Consider the following 14,497-nt stretch of genomic DNA (forward strand, 5'->3'; position numbering starts at 1 on the left):
TCTCCTCGGGAGAGGTGTGAGGGTGCTGAGGATGGAGGAGCAGCTGGGAGGTGCTGAGCACCTGGGGGGGCAGGAAAATGTGTCACCAAGGGGGAGAATCCAACATGGAACTGCTGAGGGTGTGGAGGGGCTGTTGGGGAGTTTTTTCCTAGGGGAAAAGGTTTTCCAGGTTTTCCAAGTGGGGGAGGTCCCAGTGAGATCTCTGCTCACTGCAGGGGAAGGGGGAACTGCCCCAGCCCTGGGAGTGTTCCAGGCCAGGCTGGAGCAACCTGGCACAGAGGGAGGTGTCCCTGCCCATGGCAGGGGGTGGGATGGGATTTACTGTCCTTCCCGACCCAAACCACACTGGGAGTCTGTCATTCCATGGTATTTGCATAGATTTGTATATCTATGGCCCAGCAAGCAGTGTGTGGATTCCTGAAGAGCCTCTTGCAGCCCCCAATCCCAGCTGGCAGGGCTGACAGCGCTGATCCTCCCTTTCCTGGGAGTCTGTGTGCTCCTGCTGTCGGGAGTGTTTGCCAGCCCCTCCTGCCAGCTGTGTGCCACAATCCGTGTTTGGTTCACAGATGTGGTGTTCCAGCTGTGCACAGCTCTGAGGCACGGGACAGGAGCTGTTCCAGCCTGGGAGGTGCTGGGCATGGCAACTGGGATGTTCCCCTTGCCAGACAGATGGATGCAGGTGAGGAGCTGGGAAAGATGCTCAGAGCCAGCCTCAGCAGCTGTCTGGGCACAGAGGAGCAGAAGGATCCCCCAGAACAGGAGTTTGGGGTTGGCAGGGCTGCTGATCCCTTTGGCAGGCTCTGGGTGGGGTTATCCCCTGCATCCAGCCCTGGGAATGCAGGAGTGCAGCCTCTGCTCTCCAGGGGTTTTGAGTATTGGGGGATATTGGTTTATAAATATTGGGTTTAAATATGAGGGGCTGCTGAGTGAGGTTTGCATGGAATTGTGGAGTATCAGAGCTGGGAGGGAGCCACAGGATCATGGATGCAGCTCCTGTCCCTGCACAGACACCCCAAAATCCCACCCTGGCATCCCTGGAGTGCTGTCCCAACGCTCCTGGAGCTCCTGGGAATGTGCCCATTCCCTGGGGAGCCTGGGCAGTGCCAGCACCCTCTGGGGGAAGAGCCTTGCCCTGATCTCCATGCCAGCCCCCTCTGGCACAGCCCCAGCTGTTTTCCCTCTCCCATGATGGATTTGGGGGGGTCTCCCCCTGAATTCCTTGGCCAAGCTGAGGCTGCAGGAGAGGAGCAGGAATCACAGAGCAGCTGTGTTGGAAGCAGTTCTGGGCATGAATTGATGGCCTCGAAATGTTTTAAGAGACTCAACAAATCCATCCCCGTGTTAAACCAGCAGCACTAAATCCTGAGGGGTTATTCCCAAACACAGCTCCATGCTGCCTTCTGTAAATCATGAAATCCCAGACAGGTTTGGGTGGAAAGGGACCCTAAACTCACCCTGCAGGGACACCTTCCCCTGTCCCAGGGTGCTCCAAGCCCCATCCAACCTTGGACACTGCCAGGGGTGGGGATTCCACACCTTCTCTGGGCGATCAGAGGCAGATGATCCCTCTCTGTACCAGCCCTGACGTTGTTACAGATTATTTTCAGCTCAGAAAGTGGCTGCTGACTCTGTGTTCTATTTAAATCAGTCTCCCAGCCATCCTTTTGCCATGGGGTGGCTGCAGGCGGGGATGCTGGCGTGGAGCAGGTCTGCCTCTGGCAGCACTCAGGGATCAGCCCCAGATCCTGGAGCCCAGGAATGCTCTGCCTGTGTGGCCCTGTGTCCAGCCCAGTAAATTGTCCCTTTCCACGTGAGGAGAGCTGGATTTTCCATCCAGGAAGGCGTCTCTGGATCCCTCAGGGTGTTTTTGGGGCTGCAGAGGGAAGCTCTATTTTGGTGCTGAGCCCATATGGCCGGGTGGGTGTTTGGAGGAGTGGCTGTGAGAGGGGAGGGGAGGGCTGGGCTCAGCCTCACAATGAAAATGTTCTTGTCTGGAGAGCAGAAATTATTGTAAATATCTTTTTTTTTTTCCCCCTTTTCTCACTGGTCCCCAGACTTCCCTCAGCTGTTGCTCTGACCTCCCAGTCTCCTGGGATTTAACAGAACATTCCTTTCTCCCCGTGCCTCTTCCCCACCATTCCCAACATCGAGCTACAAATGAATCCCCTCATTTCCAGCTGCACTTTGGAGCCCTAATTCCATGAAAATCAGAACCAGCTCTTTTTTTTTTTTTTTAGGAAAATCCCTGTGAGACCATGGAGCCCAGGCATTCCCAGACTGCCCAGGCCACCACTGCCCCATGTCCCCACATCCACAGGGCTTTGGAATTCCTCCAGGGATGGGGACTGCCAGGCTGGACAGCCCTTTCCATGAAGGAGTTTTTTCCTGGCACAGATTCCCACAGAAGCTGTGGCTGTCCCTGGATCCCAGGAATTAACCCAGGCCAGGTTGGACAGTCTTGGAGCAGCCTGGGACAGTGGAAGGTGTCCCTGCCCCTGGCAGGGGTGGATTGGGATCATCCTTAATGTCCCTTCCAACCCAAAGCAGTCTGGAATTCTCTGTTCAGCATAAGGAATGTTTCCATAGGGCTGTGCTGTCAGGAAAAAATCTGGGGATATTTGGGGCTGATGGGAGCTCTGGAGAGCATCCACTGAGTTTTTCCAGGGCATGGATGGGCAATTCCAGCTTTTATGCAAACCCCACTTTACCCATGTGCCCAGCTGCCTGGGAATATCCCCAGCCAAGGAGAGGGGATCCATTCCCATCCCATTCCCGCCCCTCTCCCCTGCCCTTGCCGGTGCTCCCCGGCAGGAGCTGCGTGGGGCAGGCAGTGAAATGCTGCCCTTCTGGCGCTGCTGAGTCAGTCCCAGGCGGGTGGGAGGCAGTGATGCAGACCTGGGAGGGTGGCAGATGGCTCTGGGAAAGGAGCCTGCTCCCAGGAAGGAGCTGCAGGGGCTGGGATGGGCCCTGACGCATTCCGGCCGCGGGGAACGGGAGCGGAGCCTGGGCTTGGGATTAAAAAAAAAAAATAATAATCAGGAGGGGCTAAAAATAGCAGGGCAGATTTCTCAGCCAGGATTAATTATTGCGTGGAATGTGTGTTATTGCAGGGAATGTCTGATCCAGATAACTGCTCCTGCCTCTGCTTTTCCAAAAGGATGGACAGCCCTGCACCAGGCCTGGAAGGGCAGCCCTGGGGGCTGCCAAACTTTCATTTTCCCCTCTTGTTTTGGTACCAAATTAAGGAGGTTCCTGACATGCCAGTATCCCCTTGCATCCCTGGATGTGGGAGCAGGAGCAGGACGTGCTTTCCTGTGCTGCTTCCATGATATTTTGGAAACCTGCTGTGATTTGGGCTAAGGATGGTCCTGGCAAACACCAGGATGAGCTGCTGAGGGTGCCAGGGAAATCTAGGGGTGTGAGGATCAAAAAGTGCTCCTGGAAGAGGCCTGGCTGATAAGGAGAATACCTTTGGTGTCATGGCTCTGTTTAAATGTCAGGAATGCTCCGTGAGGACAGTGGGAATAACGCAGGAGGTATTTATGGAACGGAGATAAACAACGTGGCTGGGCTGAGGAGCAGGGCAGGAGCCTGGATTGCTCCCCAGCGTGAGGAGAAATAAAGTGTTTGGGATAAAACCATGTCTGACTGACAGGAGTGTGGTCTGGAGCCACGGGAGCATGGGATCATGGAATGGTTTGGGTTGGAAGGGATTTTGGAGATCAGCTTGGCTCCCTTTTGCACACAGACTTTGTGTGTTAAATCTGTGTGTGTTGGAATTCCCAGGGATTCAGATTCCCAGAGCAGCTGGGGCTGCCTCTGGATCCCTGGAAGTGTCCAAGGCCAGGCTGGACAGGGCTTGGGATAATGGAAGGTGTCCCTGCCCATGGGTTGGAATTAGATGGGCTTTAATCATCTTCCAACCCAGATAATCCTGGGATTCTGTGGTATTTTCATGGATTCATAAAGGGTTTTTGTGGTTGGTACCTTTAGGACGCATTTTGTGTCTTCCATTTCAGGAAATGCTGTATTTTTTTCTCTTTAACCAAAGTGGGTTTTTATGAAAAAATTCCCTCAGCATCCTCACAGGGAGCAATTCCCAATTCCCAATGTCCCACCCATCCCTGCCCTCTGGCAGTGGGAGCCATTCCCTGGCTCCTGTCCCTCCATCCCTTGTCCCCAGTCCCTCTCCAGCTCTCCTGGAGCCCCTTCAGGCCCTGCCAGGGGCTCTGAGCTCTGCCTGCATCCTTCCCTTCTCCAGGGGAACATTCCCGGCTCCCTGGCCACAACTGCCAGAACATTCTGGAGCACTCCAAGCCATCATCACTTTAATCAGGGACCAGCCTTGCGCTGGTGCTGGGGAAATGTGAGTGCCAGAAATAGCTGCTGCTGCTGCTGCTGCTGTTCCCAGGGAGCTGGAGGTGCTGGAGCTGCAGCCCCACGCTGTCTGTGCTGCTCAGGAGCTCTCCCAAAGGGCTGTGCCCTTCCCAGTCTGCCAGCTGAACTGCCATGGAAAAGCAGGGGGACAGGGAGAGCCTGGGAGCTGAAACCCTCCTGGGTTTGGGGGCTGAGCCCCATTGGTGCCCCCATTTTCTGGCTGATTGCAGATCTCAGCCATCCGTTGAGGTGTTGGGAGAGGGTCCCCAGGACGAGGTGAGAGATGAGAATTTGACTTCATGTTCTCAGAAGGCTGGTATTATATTATATTATATTATATTATATTATATTATATTATATTATATTATATTATATTATATTATATTATATTATATTATATTATATTATATTATATTATATTATATTATATTATATTATATTATATTCATAGAAACGTTATACTAAAACTATACTAAACTAAACTAAAACTATACTAAACTAGAGAAAGGATACATCAGAAAGCTGGAAAGGAATGAATAAGAAAAACCTGTGACTGACCAGAGTCCCTACTGGAGTCTGGCATTGGTCATTAATTAAAAACAATTCACATGGAACCAATCAAAGATACACCTGTTGGTGAGCAACCTCCAGATCACATTCCAAAAGCAATCAGATAATTATTGTTTACATTTCTTTTCTGAGGCTTCTCAGGAGAAAAATCCTGGGCAAAGAAGATTTTTCAGAAAATATCATGGTAACAATCCGTCACCGTTGCAGATGTGAATATCAGGATATCCTGTTTATCAGTTATCCCATTTATCAGTTTTCCTTAGATAAATGGGATGAACCAGCTGCTGTCCCTGTATTGGGGTGAAGCTGTGGCTGCCCCTGCATCCCTGGAACCATCCCAGGCCAGGCTGGATGGGGCTTGGAGCAGCCTGGGATGGTGTCCCTGCCCATGGCAGGGGTGGGATGAATCCTGATTTCTGATCCTTGATTTCCCCTCTGACCCAGACCATCCCAAGATTCCATCATTTCCCCTGCTCTCCTGGAAGAGGAGAGGTTGCTGTGGGAATCCTTTTCCCTGCAGCAGCAAGTCCTCCCTCAGTCCTACAAGAGCAAAGGCCAAATGCTGTATGTCTCTATATCAAGTCCCAACCAGGCTTTACTCTTCCCTTCATGGGCCTTAAATTACAGTTCTGAATTAGCTCAGTTATCAGAAATTCATCAGGCTTTGCAGTGTGATTAATTTTTCACTGGTATTTTGGAAGTTTTACAGGTAAGCTGCAGGTTTAAGGCAGATCATCGCTCCAAAGTGCACAGGGAGGAGCCCCTGGCTCAGCTCCGGGGGTTTTAACCTGCAGGACAGGAGCTCTTCCTAAGGAAAAAGGTAAAAACCTGACAAAAAGAAGGATGTTTGTGCCTTTTGGCCAGGAATTCCTGCTGGAATTCCTTCCTCTTCCTCCCAATGCTAGGACACAGAGATGCCCTTTTGTGACCCCATGCTGCTGAGTCGCTGTAATTCCCAATTAATTCCCCCTTTCCCCACTGATGAGGATGAACTTTTCCCCATTGGGAAGGACAGCCAGTGTGTCCCTGTGTCCAGCTAACTGCATTCCAACGGCTGAAGGTGACATTTCTGGCATTCTTTTGGAGAGGGAAAGAGCCAGGGAACCTTTGGGTGCCAGAATTGCCTCTGAAGCCTCTCCCAGGGCAGGGGGAAGCTGTTAAAAGCTGATTAATGATCTGTGATTTCCCAGGCAGCGGCCAACCTCGGGGATCAAATGGGATAAATAACAGGGCTGGGATTCTTTTCAAGACAATTTATGATGAGCTCTAGAAAACAGCCAGCTCCATCTGGGCCCTTTAGAAATTTGGAAGTAATTGGAGGATTATTAGAGGGTGGAATTAGTCGAAGCATTTATTTACGGCTTTTTTTTTTTGGCCTCCATCTGCCCCCTCATTAATCTGGGAATGCAGCAATGAGCTGGGCTGACAGCGAGTCACAGAATCGTGGAATGACTTGGATTGGAAGGGAAATTAAGGATCATCCTTAACTGGATGGTTGGGACACCTTCCACCATCCTGGGTTGTCCAAGTGGCCTTGGACACTTTTAGGGATGGGGCAGCCACAGCTCCTCTGGGTTCCCCACATGCACAAAAAGCATTCCCTGGTTTTGAAGCGATGGAGAAGGGGTTTATTGGATATTTTGGGGTATTTCTACTGGAATTGTTGTACCTGCTCAGGTGGGATTTGTATGCAGGCAGAGCTTCGCTGGTTCCCAGAGCCCTCGGTGAGGGAGGCTGAGCTGGGAGCAGGGAACAAAACGCTCCAAAGCCTTTTCCTTTGACAAACACTGCTTAATTCCATAATAAATAATTCTACTGCAGGCAGCTCCCAAGCTGGAGCTGGGAATTTATCCTGCAAATGGATATTAATCCTGGGGAGAACTTGGGAAGATGGGAGCAGGCCCGTGGTCGGGGTGGAGGCCTCAGAGCAGCGCAGGCCGCGGCCCTGCTGAGGGGGAACTCCTGAGGGGAAAAACTCAAAAAATGAAAACCCTTCCATGCCCACAGCAGGAATGGAACAGTGGGAGCCAGGAGGGAGAGATATCCATGAGGAAAATTAATGGAAAATAATCCTGGGGTGGTTAGCAGAAGGGTTGGCAGAGGTGGGGAGCACGCAACTGATCCTGCTCTCTCTGTGGGAAAACATGGAAATGTTCATGGATTTGGGCTTGGATGGAGCCCCTCTGCTCCCTGAGCCAGGCTGAGAGAGCTGGGAATGTTCCCCTGGAGAAGGGAAGGATCCAGGCAGAGCTCAGAGCCCCTGGCAGGGCCTGAAGGGGCTCCAGGAGAGCTGGAGAGGGACTGGGGACAAGGATGGAGGGACAGGAGCCAGGGAATGGCTCCCAGTGCCAGAGGGCAGGGATGGATGGGACATTGGGAATTGGGAATTCCTGGCTGGGCTGGGATTGCCAGAGCAGCTGGGGCTGCCCCTGGATCCCTGGCAGTGCCCAAGGCCAGGTTGGACACTGGGGCTTGGAGCAGCCTGGGACAGTGGAAGGTGTCCCTGCCCATGGCAGGGATGGGATGGGATGGTTTTGTTTTTAAGATCCCTTCCCACCCAAACCATTGTGGGGTTCTGTTGTTGCTGGAATACAAGTGTGGAACAGCAGAACAACAGTGAGAGCTCAGAGCTGGGGCTGAGGCGTTGCTGAGAGAACAGAACACAAAGGAAAAGCTGGGAAATGCAGCAGAGCTGGAAGAAAAGCTGGGAATTGATTTCCCGTCCTGGCCTTGGTAGCAAGTCTCAGCACTGTCTGCTGGCTGGCACGTATTCTCAAGAACGTTGGGAATATTGGCTGCTGCTCTTCACCCTGAGAGGCTCTTAAATAATTTGTGCCCTTGGGTTTGTTGGGAAGGAGATAAATGGATCTGAAAGACAAATTATATTCCTGCAGATATTTGCCCCTCCAGTGAGCTGGTGTGGGAATGAGACAGAATTTGTGGCTGATTTTCCTGAGATTCTGCTGATGAATTTTTCCATGGTAATAGTGGGTACAGAATTCCTCCTTGGAAAGCCTGCTGGGAGAGGCAGGACCATGGGGCAGGAGGTGGAAATAGCCCTTGGGACATTGCCATGGGATTGCCTGGGATGGGAATGGGGATGCACATGGGACAGGGGATGGGAATGCTGGTGCAGATGAGGATGGGGACTGGGATTTGAATGGGAATTTGGGTGGGGATGGGAATGGGAACGCAGGTGGATCTGGGTCTGGAGATGTGGGTGCAGAAGGGGATGGGAATGTGGATGTGGATGCAGACACAGAAGAGGATGGGGATGGGAATGCAGATGCTGACAGGGGTGTGGATGCAGACTGGAATGGTAATTTGGATGGGAATGTGAGTGTGGATGGATCTGTGTCTGCAGATGTGGATCCAGTAGGGGATGAGGATGTGGATGGGATGGGAATGCTGACAGGGATGGGAATGCAGATGTGGATATGAAAATAGGTGTGAATGGGAATTGGGATGGGGATGGGATTGCAGATAGGTCTGGAGATGCAGATGTGGATGGGGATGCAGATGTGGATGGGGATACAGATGTGGAATCCCACGTTCAATCCCTAAGGAAGACCTAGTCAGAGTCAGGGCTGAGGCTCAGGAGGGGAAGCTCTGGGATCTGCTGATGAAGCTGCTGCTGAGCAGCTGCAGAGCGAGGGGCACAGCTGGAAGAGGAACTCACTCAAATTGCCATTTCTCTCAGAATTGCAGGTTTTTCCTAAGCCTTTTAGGAATGGGTTTGCTTCCATTCCGCTTCATAAACAGGAGCACCTGGGCTCTGGGTGAAAATTCACTGGGAAGTACAAAATATGTCCTGGGTGAGGCTGTGGGATGGCTCTGGCTGTGCTCCTGCAGATGGGCGGCCTCCCTGGCAGTGGGAGCAGCATCCAGTGCTAAAACCCCTGGATTCATATTTTCCTCCCAAGAGATAAAGTGGGAAACAGTTTTGTCTTGTGATCAGCAGCAAGACCAGCACTGATTCCATCAGCAGTAGCATGAGGTGGGATAAACTGGAATTTTCCTGGCCGTGTGTCGCATTCCATCCCACTCCCCCCGCTGCAGCCCCGCTGTTGTTTTTCCTGTGCCTTCCCAAGTTCCTTTCCTTTTCTCCTGGCTCCTGGTGAGCCAGGCAGGGGATGTGTTTGCAGAGGTGGATGGAGCTTCCTGAAATCCAAATGTCACATTTCCACTTGGCTGCATGAGGCGCAAATGGCAGCGTAAATCTATTTGCAGATTTCTACAGAGAGTGGTTAAAAATAATAATAATAATAATAATAATAATAATAATAATAATAATAATAATAATAATAATAATAATGATAATACTAATCATGATGAAAAAAGCAGGATTTCTTCTGGAAGCCTCCAGCAATCCATGAGCATCATCTCCCTCTGATTTCCAGGGGTCACCAGGGTGGCCAGGTCTGGTGCTTGGCGGGACTTTTCTCCGTGGTGGGAGGAAGAGGAAGGGCAGTGTTGTGCCTATTAGTCATGGATTTTATTCCCTGTTAATCTTTTGGAGCTGGATCCCAGCCTGGCAGCAATGGATGTGGGAGCAGGTTGCTGGTGAGGCCTTTGAGGAGGAATAAATGTATTTTGTGGGACTTGCTGATGGGTTGGAGTGTGCAGATGAGGGGCTGGTTTTGTGTGCGTTCATGGATATGAGGGAAATGTGGAATGACTTAGGAAGACTTTAGGATCTGACAAGTCCCATTTGCCCTTGCAGCTCCTGCTGCTTCAGTCCCAGGGTTCTCAGGTCGCCCTGATGCCCCTTTGGCAGCAGCACCTTCAGAAAGGGTCTGTAAATGTAGGTGGGAATTCTTCAGTTCTGCCCCATCCACTGCTGTTGGATCCTTTCCCCTTGGGAATGACGATTTAACAGCTGTAGAATCCTAAAATCATGGAATCCTTAGAGTTAGAAAAGACCTTTAAAGCCATCAAGTCCAACCATCATGCCACTGGCCCACCTGCCCAGGTGCCACATCCACAGGGCTTTGAAGTCCCTCCAGGGATGGGGACTCCACTGTTGCCTTGGACAATCCTTTCCATGAAGGAATTTTCCCTAATATCCAACCAAACCTCCCCTGGTGCATCATTTCCTCCAAACAAGGGCAGGCCAATCCCTTTTTTTTTGTTTTGTTTTTAAATACATTTAAACCCCTAAAATCCATTTCATGGAATTGCTGAAGGATTTCTTTGCATCCCCAATTTCCTGGGACTGCTGGAAGCTTTTCCTCCCTTCTCCTTGCAGGGATGACGTGCCAAGCCAGGACATCCTACACGGAGGACGAGGTGCTCTGGGGCCACCGCTTCTTCCCGGTGATCTCCTTGGAGGAAGGGTTCTTCAAGGTGGATTATTCCCAGTTCCACGCCACCTTCGAGGTGCCCACCCCGCCCTACAGCGTGAAGGAGCAGGAGGAGATGCTCCTCATGTCCTCGCCCCTGATCCCGCCCGCCGTCAGCAACAGCAAGGAGAGGAACAACTCTGTGGAGTGCCTGGATGGGCTCGACGAGGTGGGCACAAAGCTGCCCTCAAAACTGCAGAAAATCACCGGGAGGGACGACTTCCCAAAAAAACTGCTCAGGATGAGCTCCACCACCTCGGAGAAGGCCTACAGCATGGGCGACCTGCCCATGAAACTCCAGCGCATCAGCTCGGTGCCCGGCAACTCCGAGGAGAAACTGGGCTCTAAGACCACGAAGATGATGTCGGATCCCATGAGCCAGTCGGTGGCAGAGCTGCCCCCCAAGCTGCAGAAGCTCTCGGGGGGCGGCGGCAGGATGGAGGGGAACCTCCCGCCCAAACTGCGCAAAATGAATTCCGACCGCTTCACATAACACGGCTGGGACTGCCAGGAGGGCAGCGGGGGCTGCCGGGGGCTCGGCGCCGCCCAGGGGCCGGGGTGGGCTCGGGGGAGCCGGGGTGGGCTCGGTGCTCCAGGAGCTGGGGGCGTCCCGCGGGGTTCCGAGCGAGGGCCGCGTCCTCGGCGCGTCCGGTCCCAGCGCATGCAATAACCGTGTGCAATCTCTGCATCTAGTCCGTGGCATGACCTCTCCTGTATTTATACTCTGTACCCCGAAAAACACCCAGAGGGGCCTCCCTGCCCCTGCATTCCCCAGGGAATAGGGACAACACGGAGTGGGGAACGTGCAGGGGAAGCCGAACTTGAGTTGAAAGCGTTTGGGGTTTGTTTTTTCCCCTGCCGTGGGTCGTGATTTGCTCACCCAAGTTGTTTGCTGCATGTGGGTTTTTTTCCTCCAAGGAGGTGTTTTAGTTCACCTTTCACATCAAATCTGCTAGCCTTAAATCCACTGCTGGTTTCTAGTTTGCTTTCAGTTTTTTTTTGGGGGGGGCTGATTGTTTCCTGTGTCAAACCCACAAGGAAAAATACTGGGGGGGAAAAATAAAAATCTGTATTTCATCAGGCTTTGTTTAGAAAATAAACTTGTGTTTTTAAGCCTAGGGCAAAGTGATAAATAAATTACTCGAGTTCACACTTTAGGTACAATTAGTAATGTTTTTATAAAATCTTTGTGATTTATATGTGGAAGAAAATCAGCAGGATGTACTTGATTTCTCTGGTTGCTGAAACAGCCTACCATGAAAAAAGCTGAATGTACCCGTTGTGCCAAGCAGGCTCTTCTCTTGGAAAAACTGCATCCCAAAAGCAGAGCCCCAATTCCCCACGTCCCTCTGGGCCTGGATTTCCCTGCCAGGCAGGGCAGGGTGCTCCCAAGCCTTGTTCCTCACTGCTTTTTGTGGTGAAAGTGCTGTTTGATCTTGTTCTGAGCTGCAGGTCACCCCTGGGGCTCCAGAGTGAGCCAAACCTTGGATGAATGTTGAAGTGCTGGGGTTGATCCCTCGGTGCCTGTGTTTGGGTTTCCTCTGTCCACTGGATCAAGGCAGGGTGGGCCCTGTGATGAGGCCTGGAGGTGATGGAGAACCTCCCCAAAATCCAGGGGGTTGAGGTGCCCGTGGAGCCCTGGGCTGTATTTGGGGCCTTTCCAGAGGCTGCTTGGAGGAGGTTTGGGATAGATGGAGGGATGGGTGGGACAGGCACCCCAGCAGGAGCAGGGCTCCGAGTGCCACCCCCTGGGTGAAACCCTTGGGATCACATCCAGGTGCTCCCGGGTGTGGCAGAGGAACGTCCCTGATTGGGCACCTCTGGCTCCCCCTGCAGCCATGCCAGCATTGCTGGATAATTAATGACAGAGCTGATGGGTTTTGAGGAAAAGATTGGGATTTTATAGATGCTGGCATGGAATGAGGACTTGGAAGCCCAGCACTGCTGGAGCTGGCTCAGCCACCAGTGTCCCTGGAAGTGTCAATGTGTGACTGTCACTGTATTCCTGAGGATGCTGCACAATTCCCAGAGTTCCTTCCCATAGTTATCCTGATCTTACTCTTATTCTTTTCTTATTCTATTCTAATTCTATTGTTTTCCTTAAGCTAGTTTGTTTCTTAACTTATTCCTATTCCTATTCTTATTCCTATACTATTCTTATTCTTCATTCTATTCTATTCTATTCTATTCTATTCTATTCTATTCTATTCTATTCTATTCTATTCTATTCTATTCTATTCTATTCTATTCATTTTTGTTTTCTATCCCATTTTAATTCTTATTCTTCCTTTTATTCTTCCTCCTATTCTATTCTATTCTATTCTATTCTATTCTATTCTATTCTATTCTATTCTATTCTATTCTATTCTATTCTATTCATTTTTGTTTTCTATCCCATTTTAATTCTTATTCTTCTTTTTATTCTTCCTCCTATTCTATTCTATTCTATTCTATTCTATTCTATTCTATTCTATTCTATTCTATTCTATTCTATTCTATTCTATTCTATTCTATTCTTTTTGTTTTCTATTCCATTTTAATTCTTTTTCTTCTTTTTAGTCTTCCTCCTATTCTATTCTATTCTATTCTATTCTATTCTATTCTATTCTATTCTATTCTATTCTATTCTATTCTATTCTATTCTATTCATTTTTGTTTTCTATCCCATTTTAATTCTTATTCTTCCTTTTATTCTTCCTCCTATTCTATTCTATTCTATTCTATTCTATTCTATTCTATTCTATTCTATTCTATTCTATTCTATTCTATTCATTTTTGTTTTCTATTCCATTTTAATTCTTTTTCTTCCTTTTATGCTTCCTTCTATTCTATTCTATTCTATTCTATTCTATTCTATTCTATTCTATTCTATTCTATTCTATTCTATTCGAATTATTTTTCTTTATTCTATTATTATTCTTAACCCATTACTATTCCATCCTTTATCCTGTTCTTACTCTATTCTTTATTCCTATTCCATTCTAATTCTGTCCTATTTATTCTATTTTTTATCCAACTTTATTTTATTCTAATCTCTTACTCTATTCTATTTCCTATTCTTATTCTAGATCTATTTTTAATCTTATTCTCTTCTTAATATGTTCTATTTCCTATTCTTATTGAGGTAGCCTTGTTCTAGTCTATATTAATTCTAATTCTATTTTGGTTTTAATTTCTAATTTGAATTCTGTTCTATTTTCTCCTATTCTATTCTATTCTATTCTATTCTATTCTATTCTATTCTATTCTATTCTATTCTATTCTATTCTATTCTATTCTATTCTATTCTATTCTATTCTATTCATTTTCTCTTTTCCATATCCTATCCCATCCTATCCCATTTTATTCCGTTGTATTTCCTGACTCTGGCACAGCAGCCCAGGTGCAATTTGGGGTTCCCCAGGGGTTCCTCCACAAATGGAAAACATCCCAGGGAGAAGAGCTGGAGGTGGGAAAAACCCTCCAAAAACCCCCTGGAAGTGGGGCAAAAACTGGAAAAGGAGCCCCGCTTAATGGAATAAAAACATCAAGTTGGGATCAACTGGAAAATTCTGATTTTTAAATGAAAATGTGCCAAAAAAGCAAATATTAAGGGAATTATTGCAGTGGTAAAACCCGGTCTGGGTGCTGGGGGAGCCAGGGTTGTTGGATTTTCAATCCATCCCCAATGGATGCAGAATTCCCTAAGTTTGTGGCCTGGATTGAGGTACAAGAACAGACACCTGTCCATATTTATTTGTTTTAGGGATTTCCTTGTGTTCATATTTCATTTTTATGGTGTGCTCACTTTATTTTAATTTATTTATGAACATCTGAACCCAGCCCTTGCTTCTGCTCATTAAAAAGAACTGTAATTAACAATGATTGATTGATTGATTGATTGGTTGGTTGATTGCACAGCCGGTCTGTGTTCTCTCCTGCTGAATTCCCGCTTGGATTCTCCTGGAAATTGTAAATATTTCAATTACAATTAAAGAAATAAAAGAAATAAAAGCGTTTTTGGGCATGCAGTGTCTCCCTGGATAAATGTTCAAGTCTGGTTTGAGTTCTACAGTAAAACCAAGTCTTGGATGAAGGCTGCGAAGCTCAGCTTTATCTCCACCTTTGTTAAACTGGCCCAAACTGGGGTGGTTTTAAGGCATTTGTCATTTGTCCCCCCCTTTTGTCATTTTAATAAAATTACCAATAATAAACTCCTCAATTTCCTC

At 48.8% G+C, this 14,497-nt stretch overlaps 1 protein-coding gene across 1 annotated transcript in view; it reads left to right on the top strand.

Moving 5' to 3' along the window:
• The window catches only part of KCNJ3 (potassium inwardly rectifying channel subfamily J member 3), a 35,891-nt gene extending 21,596 nt beyond the window's left edge, over positions 1–14,295 (top strand). Inside the window, exon 3 of the mRNA XM_036386800.2 lies at positions 10,196–14,295. Within this exon, the coding sequence (XP_036242693.1) occupies positions 10,196–10,782 (587 nt within the window). The 3' untranslated portion in view covers positions 10,783–14,295. The remainder of the gene's footprint in view (positions 1–10,195) is intronic.
• Positions 14,296–14,497: the final 202 nt, after the last annotated feature.

The sequence above is a fragment of the Molothrus ater genome, chromosome 7 (assembly GCF_012460135.2).
Source record: "Molothrus ater isolate BHLD 08-10-18 breed brown headed cowbird chromosome 7, BPBGC_Mater_1.1, whole genome shotgun sequence".
Lineage (NCBI taxonomy): Eukaryota > Metazoa > Chordata > Aves > Passeriformes > Icteridae > Molothrus > Molothrus ater.